The sequence below is a fragment of the Bidens hawaiensis genome, unplaced genomic scaffold (assembly GCF_021521415.1).
Source record: "Bidens hawaiensis isolate Kalapana, Puna unplaced genomic scaffold, B.hawaiensis_p1.1 tig00000935_1, whole genome shotgun sequence".
Classification (NCBI taxonomy): Eukaryota; Viridiplantae; Streptophyta; class Magnoliopsida; order Asterales; family Asteraceae; genus Bidens; species Bidens hawaiensis.
The window spans coordinates 754,748-778,014 of NW_027491054.1; the positions used below are offsets into that span (position 1 = coordinate 754,748).

The window sequence follows — 23,267 nt, forward strand, 5'->3', positions numbered from 1 at the left end:
TTCTCACCGGCCGAAGAACACGAAGAACAGTTCTTCAAGATCCAAAAACCTTCAACCAAACACACCCTGTAAATCAACTACAGAATCCTTGATATCACCAATAACCGAGCCTAGAATAGGTCTATAGGCTCTGATACCAATTGTAAGTCCCATGATTGATCTTTCAATGTGATATCAAGATACTTAATGATTAGGCGGAAACTAATTACCAAGCTGATTCTAAGTAACAAACAAGAACACACGTAAAACCAATGAACAAGCTTCAAAACACACGTATATTATACGTCGGGTGCTTAAGCCCTTAACAACTTACACGGGTGAGAATAACGTTACATGAACGAACAACCCTAATATCGTTAACATTCATCAATATATATTCTACCAACTAGGCCCAAAACAGACTAAGGCCCACCGAGATCAAAAGATCTCGGTTTTCATACAAAAGCCCAAAACTAAATCCAACACTACAAGCATAAACCACAAAATACGACCCAACACAGATATTATTAAGGTCTGCAACCATTTATTCTTCGCAGATAGTAGTAGGGTCCGGAACCCTTTATTCTTCGCGGATATTAGTAGGGTCTGTAACCCTTTATTCTTCGCAGATATTAGTAGGGTACGCAACCCTTTATTCTTCGTAGATATTAATAGGGTCGGAAGCCCTTTATTCTTCGCAGATATTAGTAGGGTCCGCAACCCTTTATTCTTCGCAGATATTAGTAGGGTCCGCAACCCTTTATTTTTCAATTATAATATAATTAATTATAACTATGGCATACTAAATTAATCATTCAATAACGTTCACATACATACACAATTATATCTACCATACACTTACCAGTTATGGTAAGTGTATTAATCTAACACGTCGTAGTATGCACACAGCCCCAAAAAACGTAACACAGAAAATGGACTAGAACTCATCTACAGTCAATTCCTCTCTGAATTAATAGTAATCCCCTTCTTCCGTTGAGCCCGACTAACTGTTAATAACGTACGCGTATTAATTTCCTTTATTTGTTTATTAATTATTCTCTTAAGTTAACGGGGTTAACTTTTAAGTTAACTGAACCGATCATGTAACTTCCTTAAACCGATCGTATTAGTTTAACGTACTTAACTTTATTTCATTAATGAACCAACTTCATTAGTTTGCATTCTTAATGATATTTATTATATATATATTATTAGTTCATATTCTTAACGCGTCTAAGAGTCAACGCTTATTTAAGTGAGTTCGGATTCGTGTCGGGTTTATATTCAACTCTTGCTTACCTTAAGTTCTTATATCCATTTCTATTGTTGTCATATGTATGTGTGTGTATATATATATATATTGTAAATTAATACTTGTTAATGAATTTCTTTCTTAACGAATTAGTTGCTCGGTTTTCCTTCTCGTCATATTCTTTTATTGGAGGTGGTTTCGTTCAAGTCTTGCATCCATGGACTCTATTATATTGGTTATGTAATATTATTATTATTAGAAATTTACCTTAATACCCCCTAACCCTAACTATATAACTACCCCACCCCCACCCCTACCCCTACCCCTACCCCTACCCCTACCCCTTTATCTATCTTCTTCTTCTGCTGATCTCTGCCAGACCACACCACCACCGCGCCTCCTTCCTCTCCACCTTCACCATCCACCATCGCCGTCTCCTACCTCTGTCCACCTTCACCATCCACCATCGCCGCCACCCTTCACTGCTTCCGGCCACCCACCGCAGCCACTTCTGTTTTACTCCACGAATCGCACAAAACAAGGATTCACACGAATCCATTCGCATACAAAGGATTCGCACGGGTCCATTTGCATACCCGGAGTTCGCACGGGTCCATTCGCATACCCGGAATTCGCACGGGTCCATTCGCATACCTGGAATTCGCACGGGGATTCTCACGTCATGCGATGCGAATTCGTGAAATTCGCACGTTCGCGTCCGAAGTATTCGCTTGTCAACTCGGATCTGGTTCGGGTTTCCTTAGTCGCGGTCGTCCATGATTGTTTACCTTACAGTCATGAGAAAGGTCTGGGTTCGGTTCCCAAGGGTTCGGATCCGGGTTCTACAAAGGTTCGGATTAATATCGGCGCCTCGGGTTTCGCGTTTCCTTTGAATCTCGCCGGACCTCACGGGATCTTAGTTTATTGATTCTAGCGGCTGAACATATATATATATATATTCTGATATGCCTACGGCTATCCAGTTGCATATTCACATCATATGTATTATTATTATTTGTATTATTCATCAATTCTTATGTTATTGTTATTATTATTATTAGATTTGTTTGAAGCTTGTTTATCTCGGTTCTTTTATGTCGGTTTGACTCGGTTTATGTAATGATAATCCTTAACGAGAAAATGAAATGATATGAAATGGATATAACGTTTACCTTTTGGATTTGATTCAACTAGATCTTGAATATCTTGGTTGGATGAATTTGGAATTGAGATTGTTTGGTAATGGAGAATTGTGTGTGTAGTGTATGGGTGTGTGTTAATGATAGGGAGAATATGATGAAATGATGAGGATAAGAATGGATTTAGAGTTTTAGCTGTTTAAATAGGCAAAACTCAAAGGATTTTAGGCCCAAAATTATCTTTTAAGTCCAATATACATCTCCTAACCTTATCCATTCTCTACATATTAGATTAAATACGTAATACAACATTTTAATTAAACGAAAACCTATTTTATTTATTTAAATCACTCTTAAAAAATGAGGTCGTTACAGTGTTAAAGATTGGGGGAGAGGGGGGGTTGATTGAACGGTGGCGTTAGGTAAACTAATGCCAAGATTGGGGGAGAAGGGGGGTTGATTGAACGGTGGCGTTAGGTAAACTAATGCCTACTACTCCTGGATATTGGTCTTCGTCCACGGTAGATCCAACATTCTTGCCTGATAAGACTGGGATTTCAAAAGGTATGTGATTTATTTATCGTTATGGATTAAGGGAAATTTCAAAATGGAAGATATTTGTCGGTGGAAAAACAAATATTGGTTCTTTACTATAAAGATGTAGGTGATAATAATTGTGTTCTATTTTTGAAAATTATTGAGGATAATGTTGGTGGAAATACACGTGGAATTCATGGGTTTGAAACCAATATGTGGAACAGGGATTTGTTTCAAAATTTTGTTACTAGTCACAAGAAAAAAAAGTAGTAAGGCTAATCTGCTATTTGTTTATTCAGAGGAAAATATATCTATAGTATACGGGTCATTTCTGCTGGTATTTATAAAAGAAGAGATGGGCCAAACATATGTAATTTATAAGAGAAGGCTGTTTGTTTTTTAACGTCTGCAACTTGCTAAACAACAACATTCATTATACCTAAACTTTCTACAAACTTTCATTATACCTAAGCTTTTTACAAACTTTCTACAACAAAACACTAAGGGGGTGTTTGGTACAGAGAATGGAAATGGAGAGAAAATAGAAATGGAAATGGAATTGTAGAGAAAGAGAATTGGTATGGAGAATGAGAATCATTTCTCTTGTTTGGTACACGAGAAAATAAACAGAGAACTCTACCATACCCAACCCCACCTCCACCCAACCTGACACCACTCACCACCGCAGCCCCACCACCACCAGCACCACCACCACAGCCCCACCACCACCACAGCCCCACACCACCAGCACCACCACCACAGCCCTTTCTTCAACCACAGCCCACCACCACCAGCTGCCGCCACCAAACCCCCTTCTTCAACCACAGTACACAAGAAATTAAAAAGATTCAAATTTTTGGAACATAAGATATAGAAAAAGGAGGCTCAGATCTGTCATCACTGCCTCTTTGGAGATTTTGTGGTGGTGGTTGTGGTGGCGATGATGATGATGATAATCAGAAGCCACCTGCAACCACCGCCGATTTCCACCACCACTGTCACCCACCTGCGACCACAATCAACCGGTTACCATCTCTGTGTTCACCACTGCGAACGGCGGAGACGGGGTGGTGGTTGCAGACTTGGAGACGAGGTGGCGGTTGCAGACTTGGAGACGAGGTGGCGGCCGGAGACGAGGTGGTGGCCAGAGACGGGGTGGTGGCATGCTATGAGGAGGCTGCTGAGAAATGGATTTCTCTTTGTTTTAAAGAGAAATGGAATTCTCTAGTTTTAGAGAAATAGAAATGAAAAGTGGAAAACAAACAAAAGAAATATTTCTAATTCCATTTCTCCCCAATCAAATCCCTCTACCAAACACCCCCTAATATCTAAACAACTAACAACATCACTCATTATATTTAAAAATTACCCTCTGATTAATCCAAGGCATAATATTATTCACGACCACAACATTTATTAAAATCAAATATTATTAAATTTTAAACACTTGACTTCAAAATTCAAATCAATATCGATATGAATATGTTCAAAAAAAATATATCAATATTCCAACCCGACAATAATGCATGAATTCCTCCGCCTAACCCTAACCCATCCTCCACCAATCACCATCATATAACCCGATTCATCCTCCATTAAAAACCAATGAGCCAAAACTCCGATCTGCACACTCTCGTTAATCCCATGTATCCACACCCGCCAAATCCTATTGGCGATAGGGCGAGGGGGCGGCGGCGGTGGGGGGGAGGCTGGCAGAGGCGGGAGTAGTTGGTAGCGGGGGTGGAGGAGAGGGGTGGAGAGGTGAGTTGTGGAGGAGAGGGGTTAGGGTTTATAGCAAGAAGAAAGAACAAAGATGAGATCATATTGAGAAGTCGCTGGAAGAGTAAGAAATGGTTGGTCCATGTCTGTAGCAAAAAAGCACGCGCGGACCTGTTTTAATGAAAGGTCTTCCAAAAAACAAACACTCTACAGACTTACGTCTGCGCGTGGTCTGTGCGGCACAGGCAAAAGAGCTCTTGAAGACCTTTTATGAGAAAACAAGCAGCTCCTAAGAGTCAATGCTTCGAAATGCAACGAGGGTCATGGTTTGCAATTTCATGTCTAATTGGAGTGGGATCGTTTGAGAGTCAACTCAATAGGGGAACAAGCAGCAATTTATTGCTCCCCACGACCGCAAGTCAAGAGCAGAACAAAATGACATGTGAAGTTAACTTGGTTGTCAAGTTGTGATGATAACAAAAAATCGGAATCAGGTTAATGTTCCATTTGATCCAGGTGGCTTGGGGTCCAGATCGACAAGTTTTTTCCAAGAGGGGGATCTTATTTTAAATTAGAATCTTAAGAAGATCAAATGGCTTCGAAAACAAGTCCTCGATCTTGAAATGGAACGCGAACTCCGACAGAGAATTCAAGATCTCGATGAAAGGGGAGATATGCAAAATGGAAACTGAGTCACGTCAAGCGTATGATTGATTCAATGGGGTGTTTTAGTGCCTTTAAACACCATTATCAAGATGGCGGAACTCAAAAGGCTAAAATACAATCAATTACCTATAACCACAAAAGTTCAACAATTACACACATATATACGTGTGCATTCATTCATAAATCATAATCATTACTATGTTAGCAACTCGGTGACAAAATTGCGACACCGCATAAAGCACTAATGCGGTGCAGTGCACAGAAGATAGCTAAAGCAGCAGGAAAAAGAAAATGTTGCAATTACATAATCGTCTTATCTATTACATTGAGTACTACACTACGAGCATCATACGTTTCTTGTCTCTCTGAACATGTTACTGATTCTATGATCAAGCGACCAACATCCCAATACATATAATTATGTATAGAAACCTCAATAACTTGCACCTTCTTCACATGATTACATCCATGGTATAATTTATTAACATCCATCAGTGTCCCCTATATTAATATATATCTACATTATTATCTCTTCTTCCCTTGTTGAGCCGCACTCCCATCAAACAGCTCCTCGATACACGTCTCAATATCTTCGGGTTGATACTTAACATACTTCTCCGTTTGCCTCCCCGGAGTAAACACCTGACTAAACCTCCCCATAAACGACCTATACGCCGGAATCACTATCGCCGTTATCGACACCCTCAACTCTGACTGCAACTGCTCGTCACTCACTACCCATGCCGACTGCGTTCTATGAATCTCATCAAACATCGCGTTAAAGCTCTTGAACCTCTCTTTCAGCACTGGCTTCGTCACTTTCCCGTTCACACTCAACCCTTCGGGACTCAGACATAACAACAGCTTCGTCCACGTTTCGCGGGTGTAGCTCGTGTGGTAGTTTTGCATGTCCGACGACTGTTTACGCACCCATTGGTCCCCCAACAAGGTCCGCATTCCCCCGGCGCCTTTAGTTTTCTGCAAGATGTAACTGCAGTTGTTCATCATGAAAATCAAACTTAACGATGAATCTTTGTAGAGACGAGATTTTGATTCCAAATTTTCGTTTAGTAAGTCCATGATTTTGGCTAACTGAAGTTGAAAAGGCGATCTAGATTGATCATCCGGTTCGTCGATTTGAGGATTCCCATCGTCTATTACAGTTGTGTCTTTATGATCTAGGAATATTTGCTCCAATGTGTTACTATACTCGCATGCATATTTTAAGTAACTCATGACGTAATGGTTTAACGGATGTACATCTCCGCCGGGGACCGTTGTTTTTGTGGCGTCCGATTTAATCGAGTTTTCGAGTTCTACAAACAGTGTGACGATGGATTCTCCTAGTACTGTATGGATCAACGATGCTTCCGATTTGTGTTGGTGGCTGCTAGTACTAAGTAGCTCCTCAACTACCTGAACGCTGTCTCGTAACGTCTCGTAAACGTCGAGAAACTTGAATAGTTTCTCAGGCGAACGCTTGGTCAGCGTGACGGCTTCTGCGAAGTTTAGAAGGTACAGGAGGACGATTCGCGTTAGGTTGCCGAACAGGTGGTCGGAGATGGTGGTGTCGTCAGAAAAAATTGTGTGGGTGAGTTTTCGTTCGCTGGGTAAAACCGAGGTGCAAATTTCTTTGAAGATGTATGTCCATGAAGATATTTCTTTCTCTATTGGCTCCCATTGCATCTTTTGGATTTCATCGATTGAGAACTTTTCAAATTGAAGAAGCTTTAAGTTTTCTTCTATGGCTCTTCTTCGAACAAAGAAATATATTTCAATGCACTCTGTCTGGTGACCACCTCCGATCAAACCTTTGGCCAATTTTTTCAAATACAATAACATCTCGTCTGAATATCCAAACAACCTGTTACAAATTTAATAATATTTTAGGACTTCCAAATCCTCCTTAGTTTTGTATATCCAAACTCAAAAATTTAACCGGCATGTGTCCTCTTCCAAATATTTCATTTCTTTTTTTTTTTTTTTTTAATTTACCCGTTTTACTAAAACTTTATAATATATACAAAAAAAAATCTTAGAAAAAAAAAACATAAAAATATCATGAAAAAATCATAGTTTTCTCTAATGTCGTTGTACTACTTAATATATTATATAGATATACCATAGTTTTCTCTTGTATATTAGATCAAACATAAAAAATCATGAAAGTAGACATTTTTATCAAACACGTTGCAAGAATCAGCATTGCATTTTATTAATATTAACAAACCACACATATCCAAAACCAACTAGTAAAACAACACCATAAAAGCATGGTCAGTTAAGAAGGCTGGAATTTAGTCGACACAAAAATATTAAAAATTATAACATATCCAAAAAAACAAATAATAGCCAAATACGTGTAAACCGTCAGCTAAAAGTGTTGCTGATTCTGAAAAGAGTCCATTAAAATCTACCTAAAGCTAAACTTTCGTCGTCAGCTAGATTTCCTATGACGTTTTTATGAGCCAACTAAAATTTAGGTAACGGGTAAATTTTTTATGGGTTTATTTCGTGAACTAATATGTTTTTCAAAGAATGTTGTGACTGTGAAATGTCAGTCTTTCTAGCCCGTCATTCTTATTATTGGTTTCTTATATGCCTATTTTATAAATGCTAAAAGTCCATGACTATTTTTGCACAATGTTCAGTCAAAATGTATATTTTACTAATTTTCTTAAAATTTATTAGTTACAATTTATTGTTTTTATCAATTGTATATTTGTCTGTAAATATATAAACATATTAGATAGAAAATACAATAAGGTTACGATTTATTGGTTTTATCAATTGTATATACTTGATTAATATTGAATAATACCTTATCAAGTTTTTATTATTACCACCCAACCAATCTTCCTTCGGTTGAGATTCAGATTGATCCGACAATTCGCTACACTCCGTCTCGTGACCTCCTTTGATCAGTCCTTTGGCCAATTTATTCAGATCTGATAACATCTCGTTGGAATATTCAACGAACCTGATCGTGATAAATATATTAAATATACTAGATATAATATATTAATTAGGTTCATTGTAATTATTCTAAGTATATATAAAACATATGAGAGAGTTAAAATATCACATTTAATAATTTGCTTTAGTTTTATTGTCATGTACTTTGAATTAATGTTCGTTCATCTATATTAGATTGTTTTCAATAGTCTATGTTCGTGAACCATTCGTTTGTGCGGTTAAAGAATGAACACGAGCACGAACATGTTTGTTTCCTTAGGGTGAAGGGAGTGGGTTCAGTACCAACATGAACAACACCTTGCCCACCTCGATACCAAACTATAACCTTCCCAATCTGTATGGCTACCCCAAAATATAGAAAGAAGAAATGGAAGCATTTGGAAGGGAATTTCGGTATGGATGATAGAGTGGAACACATATGGCAGGGATTACCACTCCCTTCACCCTTAAAGAATAAACACAACCAAGAAAACTTTATTCATTTAATAGTTCAACGGTGCATGAACATGTCTCATTAGTTTTCTTTCGGTTCGTTTACATGCCTAATTTTTTCTTTAGTTTTTTTCATTCATACTTATTATATAATTAATAACACATACACAATACCTTCCTGTACCTAGCCCATCTTTCTCATGCTCAGATTCAGGTTGATCCGGCAATTCCGGTTCTGACGCATCTTGAACATTGCTTGGAAAAGACGATAGCTCTTTCTGCTTGTAATTCTGATCTCCATCATTTGAAGTTTGATAACCATCCATAATCAACCTGAATTCATCCTCCAATATGGACATTGCACGATACTGAATTCCGCTCATCCGGTCAATTGCGTCCGCGTATTGCTGATCCAAATGAAACCTAGAGAGGGATTTAATAAGCATATTTGTTCGATCAACCGATTCTATAAAACAAGATGATTCATCCTCTTCAAGCTGGATCCATCTTTTGGACCCGGATTCATGTACAACCACCATAACTTCAAAAAGATTTGCAATGATTTGAATAGATTCTATGATTTCAGATGAGTCCGGTTGATCACCATCATTTAATAAAGAAATGCATTGGTCTATTTTTTTGTGTAGTTTACAATCTGCAAAAACCGACGTGGATTCGTCATCAACTTTTGTGTTTTGATCGTCCATTGATATGAAGAAGCTAGGTTATGGTTATGATTGTTGGTTGTGATTTTGAGAGAGAGAGAGAGAGGAGATTAGATGCATGCATGATTTTGGAAGTGGAGAAGAAGAGCGTAAATGGTGGAGGATGGTTAGTTAAAATTATGACAATTTTGTAAATGGGAAGATCATATTGTTGTTTCCAATGTAATAATAGAGTAAATATGGAAAGTTTTTACACGTATTTTTTTATAGGACGAGTTTAATATTTAACTAATCTAACGTTTAAATTTAAAAGCTACAAGAATTTCACATCTGGTACGTAACTCTGGTAGGTACCATATCACATATTTTATCACATTTCAGTTTACCTAACTATAAAGAAATTGTTTAACCCACATTAACCTAACTTCTCTTAATTTAATGTAAAACTAATTCTTATATTATTGTGAGTGTGTATGCGTGAGAAAATTTTAAAGCCCGTTAACATTTTAACTAATGTTATCTTCAACGCCTTAACTAACACCACGAAGGAAGTGGTGTGCCACTCGTTAACACTTGCTAAATGAACTTTAGCGTCCTGGACGTTAAGGTATACCCTAGACCTAATGTAATCAGTAATGTAGATGCGTGAAATATTTCATATACGGTCGAAGGGAGAAATAAAAGGGATTAAAAAAAATTGTATTATAAGTATAGATGTTTATAATTTGGTTCTCATAATTATATACTTAAATTGGTTCTAGGTTTATAATTTGTCTAATATATATCACCACATTTTCTACTAATCATGCAATCTTAACTGTGGCAACATTTTATTGGTTCATATTTTAGGTTCTTTTATTTTTTTTCTTTGAGTGTAAGAAGGAAACGCATGGTACAATTTTACACATATACGCTACTCTGTTGGCAACCACCATCCTCGTCTCTAACTCTATGAACTGAAGAAGATTTTGGTTTCTCTTTCGATTATCGGATTTGTTGCTGTTGCGTTTCCTTTTGCTTCATGAAGAATCATCAGCTATCTCTTTTCCATAATCGACTGTCCCTTTGCCCTTATAGCAGACAATGCTGTTGATCCAGATGACGAGATAAGTTCTCCAGGGACACTAGTTCTCTTGAGGGCACTACTCACTAGGAAGTCAACCAGGGTTAGCACCTTCCAAAAATGAATCTTGATCGAATATGTTGTAGAAAGAAAAGTCGATTATTGAAAAGATTGTTAACTATATATTCTTACTAGTCTCTTGATTTTTTTTGTGTTGCTTGTTTCATTAATGAAAGTGTTGAGCCTAAAAATTATAGGGGTTGTTGACCCAAATCGCTTCCTTAATCAAAGTTTCTCTTCTTTCTTTTGTCTACTGAGCTCTCTGTTTTTGGTTCAACATTTTTTAGGCCTGGTCTTTCATGTGTAATCTATCTCAATTACGTTTAGTTGATCTTGGTTGGTTATTCGTTAGCAACATTTTCCTTGTTCGACAGTTGGTTCTTTTGTGTCTCTTTTGTCTAGTGAACTCTCTGTATAGCATGCGTTTATTGATTTATACATGATTGTGCGAGATAACTAAGGAAAGCCAAAGATTATTTGGTCGGTATTTAGAACCCATAAAAACAGCAGGAGGCTTAAGATTTAATTTCAACGATCACGGCCATTTGTTTAGGTGTACAAACATGAAACACCACTCGTATCAACATACTAGTTTGACATAAAAAGCTAAATGGAAAATAAAAGAAAGTGACTTCACATAAAGAATCCTACACAAAAATGCCAAAAAAAGAGCCAAGAGGAAAATGTTTAAACAACTCCCAATATTTAGAAGTCCAGAGAAGAAAACTTAAGCTTTTTATATCAGTTTTAAATTTACCCTTTTCAAGTATCGCTCTAAAAATAACATTGATGTCACCCAAATTTTAATACATGGATGATAAAGAACAACTGGTTGCCTAAGCTCCCCTTTCTCCAACATCATATAACTATCTCATGTTATGCTAAAATAGCATCCACTAAACAATATGACTCACGACGAGCTAGTAAATTCGAAGCTCTAACACATGTAGTTCACATGGGCTCAAAGCCCCCATAATCGAATCGAAAGATAGGCTAGTATACTAGTACACAAACAAACAAAAGGGTGGGTAGTTAAATTACTTAATCACTATTATTTATGGTTAATTATAATTATTTTTTCATTAAATGTGTGGAAACAAATGTACAAAACAAAAGAAAATGTGACGTGACAAGTAACGGAAGGCCACGTCAGTATTTGTTTTTGTATTTCTTGAATTTAATAATAAATAATAATCTCTCGTAAAGCGATATGAGTTATCTATCGAGAAACATAAAAGTAGACTCCACACACCACCACAGGCACCCTTGTTCTTCACTCCCATCATCCCAATCAAACCCTAATTATAATTATATCATATCCTCCACCGTAGAATTGAAGATCTGGAGAGAAAGATGTACGTGGTTCCGCCTCCGAAGCGTTCCGGACCGGATAACTTGAGGATTTACCAGGCCTGGAAAGGCAGCAATGTAAGATCTCCATAGATCAACTCTTATTTATTTAGGTTTTACTCTTATTTCATTTGCTACTTGCTTTAACCTACAAAATATGTTATCATTTCTAAGCTTTGAGATTCGTCCTGGATTTAGGGCTCTAAACCCAACAAGGCCTTGCTCATTGTTAACCTTTTATCCCACCAATAGCTAACCAAAGCAAATTTCTTGTTCTTTTTTGGTAACCGAGAAATATGGTCAGTCTCAACGGTTCGGTCTAGCTACCAAGTTTGTGTTGCTGTTTCTTTAACCTTCATGTTCCTATAAATTTGTTTTGTAGTTGATAATTTTGCTTAAATCTCTAAGATAAGCTTAGAAAAGTCATTAAAAAGTATGAAAAGCATAAACTGGTGAACATTAACGATTAAAGCATGTTATCCAACGCTCACTAACACAATTGAATTGAACGGACATGGCCTATGTTCGTGTTTGTTCATTTAGTTAATTCAATGAAATTCTTTGTTCATTTGTTAAGCTGACGAACATAAACGAGCTTTCCAACGGTTCACAAACCGCTCGCCAAGTAGCTGGATTTATCGAAATTTGATCTGCAAATCATACCAGTAGTGTTTAAACAGCTTAATTTTCAATGAAACTGGTAATGAAAGCTAGGAATTGTGTATAGAGATTACAGAATAATAATAATAATAATAATAATAATAATAATAATAATGGAATTCTCACATGCCCATCGTTTCCTGAAGAGAATGAAAATAGCAAGATATACTGATATAAAACCAAATTGATTCGAGCATTTCAACACTAATCATCTTTTTGGAGATGGATAATTGATGATTGGTGCATTGCATTGCAGATATTCTTCCTTCAGGGTAGATTTGTATTTGGACCTGATGTAAGATCACTGGTGCTAACAATATTCCTCATTCTAGCTCCTGTTTCAGTCTTTTGTGTCTTTGTGGCTAGAAAACTGATCTTTGACTTTGAAGACCACTGGGGTATATCAGTTATGGTTGTTGCTATATTATTCACAATTCATGTAAGTTTCTCCGTGTTACTGAATATTGCAATCTCGTAACTGTTTATTCTTCATATGAATATTGAGTGTTTGAACATGATTATACAGGTTTTAGTACTTCTACTTTTAACCTCGGGGCGGGACCCAGGCATCATACCACGTAACGCTCATCCACCAGAACCAGAAGGGTATGATGGTAATATTGAAGGCAGTGCTCAAACGCCACAATTAAGGATGCCTCGTATAAAAGAAGTTGAAGTTAATGGCATAACCGTAAAAATCAAATATTGTGATACTTGCATGCTTTATAGACCTCCCCGTTGCTCGCACTGTTCTATCTGCAACAATTGTGTTGAACGTTTCGATCATCATTGCCCTTGGGTTGGTCAATGTATAGGCCTGGTAAGTCTACTTGTCATTAGCAGGATTTTAAATTTTCTTTAAAACTATTTAGAGTTGTCTCGCACAATGTGGCGAGAATTTTGTGCATGTATATCGACAATCTGAGCTATCGAAACACGTTCGCTAGTCGTTTGTGATACCAGAAAATGCTTTATTTTGAATACAGTTCCGTTTTCAATAAAATTTATATTGGAATGTTGAGAAAAAAAATTTAAACATTGTTGGAGTTGGCCCACGCGGTGCAGCAGGAATTATGTACATCTATATCTGCAATATGTCCTATCAAAATGTGTGCAGAATCATTTATGATACCAAAAATAAATAATAAATACTTTTTTCTAAATGCAACTCCGTTTTCAACAAAATTTATATTGGAATGTTGAGAGAAAAAAAATAAGCATTGCAGTGCGTTTAGAATTCTTAAAAATAAACAAAGAAAAGTTATCAGCGAAAAATAAAATCAAATGGGTTAAATATTAATATATAGTATAATGGGACGAAGTTGAAACTGAAAAAAGAAAAGATGGCTCGTGTGGCTGGTTAACTTACTGTTCATGATTTGGTGTATGTGATTGCAGAGAAATTATCGATTCTTCTTCATGTTTGTGTTCTCCACGACTCTTCTTTGCATATATGTTTTTAGTTTCTGCTGGATTTATATAAAGAGGATTATGGATTCCGAGGACATAACATTATGGAAAGCAATGATTAAAACTCCTGCATCGATTGTGTTAATCGTCTACACGTTTATAGCAGTGTGGTTTGTGGGTGGTCTTACCGCCTTCCATTTATATCTCATCAGTACAAATCAGGTCATCACTCATTTTCCTTACTTTATTGCCTTATAATAAGTATAAAAGTTAATGATATTGTTAGTTGATCGTCACAACCACTTAAAGGTGGCAGTATCGTTCCATTTACCTAGGTCGATTCGGACAACGTTTTCTCTTGAGTCTTGACGGTAAAATAGAAAACAAGTTAAAGAAAACGGCTGAAATGAATTAAAAGTTGCTGAAAGTGTATTTTTAATGCATAAGCCTTCTAATCATTTATTCAGCCAATGAGATTATTTTAGGAAGTAATAAGTTTTTTATAATCATAATTGATATTATCTATCAAATTTGCGCAATAGACGTTTTGGGTTGACACAACTCAAGTCGACTGATTTCGACCGATACAATATAACTACCCGTTTTGGCTCGTCACCCAACTGGCCAGCCAATTCATTTACCTAAATTAGGTGATTTAGATTAAGTTTTCTTTTGCGGATAAATAATAGAAAATAGTTTAAAAGAGAATGGCTCAACCGGGTTGGACTTTTTGAAAGGAGTGTATTTAATCAGGGTGTCAATGAGCCAAGCCGCTCGTGAGCTACTAGTGATCGGCTTGTGAAAATCTCAAATTGAGCTGAACTTAACAAGTCGAGTCCAAGATCAAGCCTTGTAAAAGAACCAAGCCTGATCTTGAGCCTCAGAAACTAGACAAGACGAGCCCGAGACCGTGCTGAGCTTGAGCTTGAAAATACCCATGAGCTGAGCTCGAGCTTTAGAAATAGAATTTGAAACCAGCTGAGCTTGTGCTCAAGCTTTCTTAAGTTAAACAAGTTGAGCTTAACAAACCGAGCCTGAGCTCGAGCCTTAGAAACGAGCTGAGCCCAAACTCAAGCCTTAGAAATGAGTCTTGCCTAAGCCAAGGTTGAGCTTGAAATAACCATGAGCTGCGCTCAAGCTTTAGAAATAGAACTTGAAACCAGCCAAACTCATGCTTTTGTAAAACGAGCAAAGGTCAGCTTGGTTCGTTACCCCTAATATAATACATAAACCTCATTACAGCCTTACTGTTAAAAATTATATAGTATTTCTGAAACTTGTCTCGCCTTTGATCCCTTAAATGGATGACCGAATCCTTTCAAAATGACAAATGTCGCACTAGCCCATTTTGGCCAAACCTAAATTACTCATTATCCAACCCACAAGGGCTGCTCATTTTACTACATCGAACTAAGCATCTCATATGTTTTTGTTTCCATCTTATATTTGCAGACTACATATGAGAACTTCAGATACCGATACGACAGGCGAGCGAATCCCTACAACAAGGGAGTTATACAGAACTTTGGGGAGATATTTTGCACTAAAATCCCTGCATCAAAGAACAAGTTTAGAGCATGTGTACCAAAAGAACCGGGGATCGGCGGCCGGTCGGGTGGTGGTGGGTTTGTGAGTCCAAACATGGGGAAGGCGGTTGAGGAAATTGAAATGGGGAGAAAGGCGGTTTGGGGCGACGGCGGGGCGGGGATAGACCACCGAGAGGGACAGTTAAGTGATAATGAAGGATTAAATGCTAAAGAAATTGGAATCGGTGAGATGTCACCGGAAATAAGAACAACGGTTGATGAAGGTGACCGTGCTAATATTATTCACGCGAGGCGGTCTAGTTGGGGTCGGAAAAGTGGGAGCTGGGAAATGTCACCGGAAGTTCTAGCCTTGGCTTCAAGAGTGGGTGGTGGTGGTGCGAGCTCACGGCATGTGGAACCGAGGTTATGATAGGCGAATTAAGGTACCGTGGTAGATAGGAGGTGATGTTTGTGTGTGGTGTTTCTAAGATGTTTATTGGTTGATGATTTGTAAAATTAGTTGGTGTTATTGTGGGTCTGAGTGTGTGCATGATCTTGATTTATGTATGTTGGGATAAAGATCCTCTAATGTTATGCTTTGTTAGTTGAGTTGAGTGAAAGTATGATGTATGGTTTGGTTTCCTTAATGTTGCATTTTATCTAGTCCCGTTGAGTACCAAGTCTTTTAACGTTTTATTACTACTATATTCTTAATTGGTGTCGTGTCTCCCCAAAGTCCATTCCTCGCTTTCTCAGTTTAGGTAATCATACTTTTTATATCGAAACAGCAATGTTTGTTGCATAATTATAGGAGTGGAAAGCCATAAACCCTAAGCATCTAATATGTTTTTGTTTCCATCTTAACTGTCATATGACCGTTGAAAGCCATAAACCCTACCATTTTCTCCTTTGCTGCCCCGTTAATGGGCTACCAAGAGCCGCTTTACTGCCCGAGCTTTAACGCCCTAGAGTGGTGTATGCGGCGTTAAGGCTGGGGCCACATCAGACGCCCAGCAGGTCTAAGAATATATTTCGGAAGGTCGTAGGTAAAACATCATATACATTTACAATACCAAAGAAAGGTATAAGTTACTTATTGAAGTATTTCATTATTTTGTCTTTAAAAAATTGCTATTTTATATTACATAACACAAAAGGAAATAGGCCTAAAAAGTAGGATATGTTTATCCTTTTTCTTTCTTGTTGGGTTAACGTTTGTGTATTTGTAGTAAAACCTAAATATAGGACCGATTTGTTTGGGTGAACACCAAACAAAGTTTCCTGAAATAAATCAGACCCCCAACATATAAAGGCATAGGATGGACATCTTCATCTCAGAATTCATCACAGAATACACAACCAACGAATATCCCTAGAGAAGATCCCACCCCCTGTCACTGTCAGCTAATGCTGACGGTGACACGTTTAGAACTCCATTTGCTTAATTATTACCTTCCTCTTCAAACCTTTTTTTCCCACCACCCATTTCTATCACCTCGATCACACACAACACAATGGCTGTCAAGGCGGCGATTCATGTCTCCGACGTATCTCATCTTGACCAGGTCAACGATGCCTCCGTGTCCTTGTCTCTCTACACCACCCGTCTTCCCACCGGTATAATTTGTTTTTTTTTTTTTTTTTTTTTTTTAATATGCTAAACATACCTCATGTTTTCTTATAATTTCTTCACTAAATTGTATTTGTATTTGTATGTGAGTGAATATATAGGATTGGAAGGTAACAATGGGCGAAAAGCATTACGTAAATTCATGGTGGTGGGCCACCGAGGTCATGGTATGAACATCTTACAGTCAACCGATAGGAGGATGAAAGCTTTTAAAGAGAATTCTATTCTTTCATTCAACAATGCTGCTAATCACCCACTTGATTACATTGAATTTGACGTTCAGGTAATTATAAAACTTCCATATCAGACGTCAACACCCGTACCAAATCTAAAAAACAAAACACATTTGGATTATAAAATCGTTTTGTAGGTGACGAAAGACGACGCACCGATTATCTTCCACGACAATTTCATCCTCTCTAAAGAGAATGTAAGTTCAATCCTCAATACATTTCATAAAACATTAATTAGCATCTCTACATATTCTACCTGGTTTTTTCAGGGTAACATAATTGAACGAGTAGTCACCGATTTGAGTTTGGATGAATTCTTAAGCTATGGCCCGCAAAGAGAACCGGGCCAAATAGGGAAAACTTTGATGAGAGAATCAAACGGAACTGTTGTCGAGTGGGACGTTGAGATCGATGATCATTCTTGCACTCTCGAAGAAGCGTTCCAGAAAGTAAACGCGCGCTTGGGATTCAACATTGAGCTGAAATTTGATGATTATGTTGTGTATGAACAAGAGTATCTCATTCATGTTCTAAAAGTTATCTTAAAGGTAACTTAATTATATCAAACTAGTCATCTTTCTAATTATTGACTTTATTTAGCATGTGTCTTTTTTAACTAACAAGTGTTGATATTTTGTAACGGCTCAGGTGGTATATGAAAACGCCAAAGAAAGGCCTGTGATTTTCTCCAGCTTCCAGCCTGATGCGGCCTTGCTTATGAAGAAGCTTCAGAATAAATACCCGGTTAGTGACTTGTGTTTTTGTAATGGTTTGTTAAAATGGGTCAAAACACTGCAAACCACTTGTTTGTAGTGTTTTCCTGTTTTGTTATACATGAATTGGGTTAGTTGAATAATTGCTCAATACACGGTTAGGATTTGTTAATTAATGGGTCGAAATGGGCCGGGCCAGGTTAGGTTGAGACAGGTTATTTAAGTAACGGATGGATATAGGTTCGCAATTGGATTGATCCACAAACACTTCTTTATTGTATTTTTCCAATTTCTTATTAATGGGTTTGGTTAGTCATTTAACTGGTTGAAGTGGGCCAGGCCATGAGTCGAAACACAAAAACTTATTTGTTTTAGTTTATTTCATAGACCTTAGTTATAAAAGAGTATTTTGGTCATTTTACCTAAACTTAACAAAATAACTAACTGAAGTTAGTCTTAAACCCCAAACTTGTCACAAAATTGAACATAAACTCCAAATTTGCAAATTTTAGAACTTAGCACCCAATTTTTTTATATATTACAAACCAAGGGACAATACCTGTAATTAACTATAAAAATAATAGTATATATTACAATGCTAATCCGAATATTTTAATAAAACAGTATACTCAAAACAACTTTTAGGGGATTTTCAATCGACCCGTTTGATATATTTTCCTCATCATTTTAGGATTCGTCCTGCTTGAGATTAAAAAAAACACACACAACCAGAATTGGCCTATTAGTTTACTAATGTTTTGATAGGTGTACTTCTTGACCAATGGCGGAAACGAGATATTTGATGACGTGCGATGAACTCATTAGACGAAGCTAAGAATTTGGCCTTATCGGGTGGGCTGGACGGAGTTGTTTCTGAAGTTCACGGAATATTTAGAGATCCTTCAGTAGTCAGAGAGATTAAAGAATCAAATCTCTCCCTCCTTACTTATGGCAAACTAAAGTAAGCTCTTTTATTTACTTTGTATACAATCAAATGGAAGTTTATTGAAAAAAAAACTAACTTCTTGCGAAAACAAAAGGAACAAACCTAACTTTTCTATCAGTGGTTCATACTTTTTAAACTTACTTTGTGCATACAAATATCTGTGTTATGTATATAAAGAAAACCATTAAACGAATTTGTTAATATGTTTTTATTTGTTTTATTTTTTAAACGTTTATCTACACATGTGTAGGTTATGTGCATAAAATATACCCACACATATATGCTTCACATATTCTTACACAAAATTTACACATTTACACAAGTTTAAGTTTTATAAGCAAACAAATTTTGTTTATACTTTTTCATAATGTTAAAGAGATGAATAAATATTGCAAAATAAAAAACATTTTCTTATATTTTGTAGTTTTTTAATTTAATGAACAAAAAAATGAATGATTTATTCTGCGTAAAATGGTTAACAAATACTAATTAAGCGCGGTTTAATTACATTTTAAACAGTAACAGCCCGGAAGCCGTTCAAGTGCAATATCTTATGGGCGTAGAGGGTGTGATAGTCGATTTGGTACAAGAAATTACAACAGCAGTTGCATGTATAAAAACGGGAGATGAAGCGGTACAAGAAGAGAACACGGAGAAGATGGAACAGTCGATATTGCAGAATTTGATATCACAAGTGCTGAATTGAAGTTTGTTAATATAGTATATTTATATTTTTTGAAAAGTTTATTAATTATATCCCTGTGGTGTGGGGGGAATTGAGTAGTGGAGTTCTGTTTGATATATATGTAGTGGGTCTTCAAAAGTAGCAGCAGGAAAAAGGGTAGGTTGATTCATCATCATAGGTTCAAGATCATTGACTGATATGAACTGTGTTATAAGATTAACTTGTGTCCCAACAAAGGAATTCCAAATGACATGCATAAAATATTTTAATTCTTAAATACTCCTTTTCTCTCTCTCAAATGCATCTTTCTGTCACCTTTTCTTATACATAATATTGGTTATGAAATATTGCTAAACTCACCCAAATGTTTAAAGTGTGAGTTAACCAAGATGGTGCTTCTTGTAAGTCGTCTTGGATTGGATTAGGGATGAGCCCGGTACCGACCGAGCCCTGTCCCAAAAATACCGATCCCCGAAATTTACAAATTTTTTGTACCGGTACCGGTACTCAAATATTCGGTTTGGTACCGATATGGCACCGGTATTGAAGACAAAAATTCGAGAAATATCGGTACCGTACCGTACCATACCGATCCCGAAACTCAAAACTTTGGTACTGATTCGATACCGGTACCGAATTTGCTCATCCCTATCTTGGATAATAGAAATCTACAAGTATTAAATGGGTAGTGTCGCAGCCTAGCATGATACACACCTAAAAATTAGGGCTGTCACTTTTACCCGAATTCCGAGAAAACTCGTATCCGAACCCAAAACCTGACTCGAAGAACCCGAACCCGAAAAAAGACTAACCCGAACCGAAGTAATTTGGGTTGGTTCTCGGGTTTGATTTATAAGTTTCGAGTTAACCCGAATAAACTTTTAGTTTTGAAATTAAATATATTTTTAGGTATAATAAGCTAAGTCTTAGCCACTAAAGTTATCAATATCTAGCTCTAATCGACTGTTGTCATTCTAACTATTATGGATCGATTGTTTATTATTAATTTATGTTTACTAATAATAACCAAAATCGAGCAACCAGATAACGCCCGATTGAATACGATTAAGGCTCTAGTTAGTTTTACTCTTATTTTGAATTGTTTTATCAAGTTATGCAGGTTTGTTATTTGATTATTTTTGTTATAAGCAAAGAAGAATATATTGTTTTAATAGTTTTTATTTTATTTATTTATTTTGTGTTTTTTTTTCTTTTGTTTGTTTGTTTTCTAGGATACTCGAAATCCGATTAACCCAACCCGAAATAACCCTAACCCAAAAAACTCGTGAGAGATTTTAGTTGGGTTTCGGGTCAAGATTTAAAACTTTGAAATCCAAAGAAGCAGACCTGAAAAACCCAAAACCTGAAAAACGAGCCCGAAGAACACCCGGACCTAAAAAATCGTGTCAAGCGTATGAATAGACAGTATAAATATTTACAGACTGACGCGACATGACTCGTATAAGCAAATTTCTCTTTTGGATATTAATATTTCAAAATTACAACTTTACAACTTAAAATACAAATTAATATAAAACCTATTATATTTTATTTATAATACCTATTTTAGCTTTTAACATTTGGCATAAAGCATTACACAAAACTAAATAATTAAAAGACAAAGGGGTTACTCCTAAACCCGCCATGCTGACATAGAGCATGATTTATTGAATTACCGTGTTTTGATTTAAGGGTAACTCAAACCTGTTTATACCAGACTTAAAACAGTAAATATCATGTTAGGCATGTGCCGTATCGGAAATTAACGTTCTAGCATATAGTTTGTGAAACAGATATTGTTTTATTTGCAAGTTGGATTTACGGTCTTAAAGTTGTTTGTAAATTAAAAAAAAAACATTTTTTTGAAGTAGGGATGTCACGTTATGTCGTTACAAGACTGTGGCATCTACGGTCTTAAGGTTGTTTGCTGTGGTATGATGCCTTCAACGTTAGCCGGTTTGAGGTGGCAGAGATTTAACGTTGCCGGTGCGGCGTTTCCATGCGTTATAGGGGTGGCGCTATGGTTGGCAATATTTAGTTAACGGTAGATATGTGCGGACCTTTTAAGGGGCGGAACCCCCCACCCTACACACGCACATTTTTTTTAGTTAAAAGTATATATATAACCCATTTAGCTTGAATAATTTTACTACTAAGAAAAAAGAATACTATGTGATACTTTAAATATTCATGTTTTGACCAATTTAAATGTTCACATTTCGGCATTCCCGAATTATGTGGTCAAGTTTCACCACTAAAGATAGAAGAGATTGGTGGGACGGCGTTATGATGAGTGGCGTTAACACCGGCGGCATTATACCACAACAACCAACCTAACAACAACTCGACATTACAATATTTATTATCATGATAAGGTGTCTACTCTTTACATCATTTATTTATTATTTTAGTACGTATTCGGTGTAAAACTTATCCTATAACATGTGTCTTGGTGTTAGATATATCTCCTTTCTACCCACACCGTAACATTCATTGATTCATACTATTTATACATAAGGGGTAATAAATATACAGTTAGTAGTTTAAATATAAACTAATATTCTTTTCTAAAAAGTTATTACTAAGATTTCTGAAAGATAGTAATATAAAATTTTAAGGTTTATTATCTACAATGTTTCAATATATAGGATGGTTAGGGTTGGGTTAAAATGTAAAAGGAATAAAAATGAAATGTTCAAGAAGAATTTATGGCCTAAAAAAACCTATAAAAAAATCAAGAAAAATAATAAAAAAATCATAGCTCTAAATATAAATAAAAAATGTATCAAAATTAAAATATTTCCCCCGTTGTCCTTGTAAAAAAAGACGCAATGTTGAGGAAAAAAACACAATGACGAAAATAAATATAATATACAATGATAAATAAAAAAAAGACACGATAGATCGTAAAATATAACACAATGCCAAACAAAATATAACACAATGCAGATTAATATAACACAATATTGAAAAAAAAAGCAATGTAAGGAAAAAAACACAATCAATGACGCAAATAAAAAAAACAATGATAAATAAAAAGACACAATAATCTTTTTTCTTCATTGTTTTTATTATTATTATTTACTTTTTAACGAGGAAGATAGGGAAACATTAATTTTTTTATTCTTTTTACTTTTTTTGTTTTTATTTATATTTTGAATTATGATTTTTATTAACTTTTTAGGAGGTTTTTTTAGGCCACAAATCTTTATCATTCTTTTCATTTTAGTCTCATTTTGTTTTTTAACCTAACCCTACAAGTTTAAATATATATAGACAGAGTAGCAAAAGACGTCATTTATGTTTGAACATTTTTTCAAAGGACGTCCTTTAGGAAAAAAAAAAAAGACTCGATGTTTTAAATCTCTTTCACGTTAAGTCCATTAGCACTAACTGTTAAATCTTTCCGTTAAATATGATCATGTGCAAGGCACATGAGGGTAGATTGGTCTTTTTACCATGCTTATTTAGAGAATGTTTTAAAAAAGTATATAAACTCTCCCCACCCCACCCCCAAGCTCATTATCTCTTCTAAACTTAGGGTTGCAAGAACATAATTAATATCCGAACATATACACCTTGGATAAAAAAAAATCCCAGAATCTTTAGTATTCTTATTCCCTGCT

At 36.2% G+C, this 23,267-nt stretch overlaps 1 protein-coding gene and 2 pseudogenes across 2 annotated transcripts; 2 read left to right on the forward strand and 1 right to left on the reverse strand.

The window, feature by feature from the left end:
• Positions 1-5,696: 5,696 nt before the first annotated feature.
• Positions 5,697-9,425, reverse strand: LOC143548221 (exocyst complex component EXO70C2 pseudogene; annotated as a pseudogene).
• A 2,399-nt stretch (positions 9,426-11,824) lies between these two features.
• On the forward strand, positions 11,825-16,023 carry LOC143548681 (putative protein S-acyltransferase 7). The gene is made up of 5 exons (XM_077039784.1): positions 11,825-11,916; positions 12,755-12,937; positions 13,025-13,318; positions 13,897-14,130; positions 15,361-16,023. Exons 1-5 carry the CDS (start codon positions 11,842-11,844, stop codon positions 15,862-15,864), a joined length of 1,290 nt encoding a protein of 429 aa, XP_076895899.1. The 5' UTR covers positions 11,825-11,841; the 3' UTR covers positions 15,865-16,023.
• A 921-nt stretch (positions 16,024-16,944) lies between these two features.
• LOC143548230 (glycerophosphodiester phosphodiesterase GDPD2-like) lies at positions 16,945-19,662 on the forward strand (annotated as a pseudogene). Its single transcript, XR_013137915.1, has 7 exons — positions 16,945-17,051; positions 17,166-17,347; positions 17,435-17,494; positions 17,567-17,845; positions 17,946-18,041; positions 18,776-18,971; positions 19,476-19,662. The product of XR_013137915.1 is annotated as a glycerophosphodiester phosphodiesterase GDPD2-like (transcript).
• Positions 19,663-23,267: the final 3,605 nt, after the last annotated feature.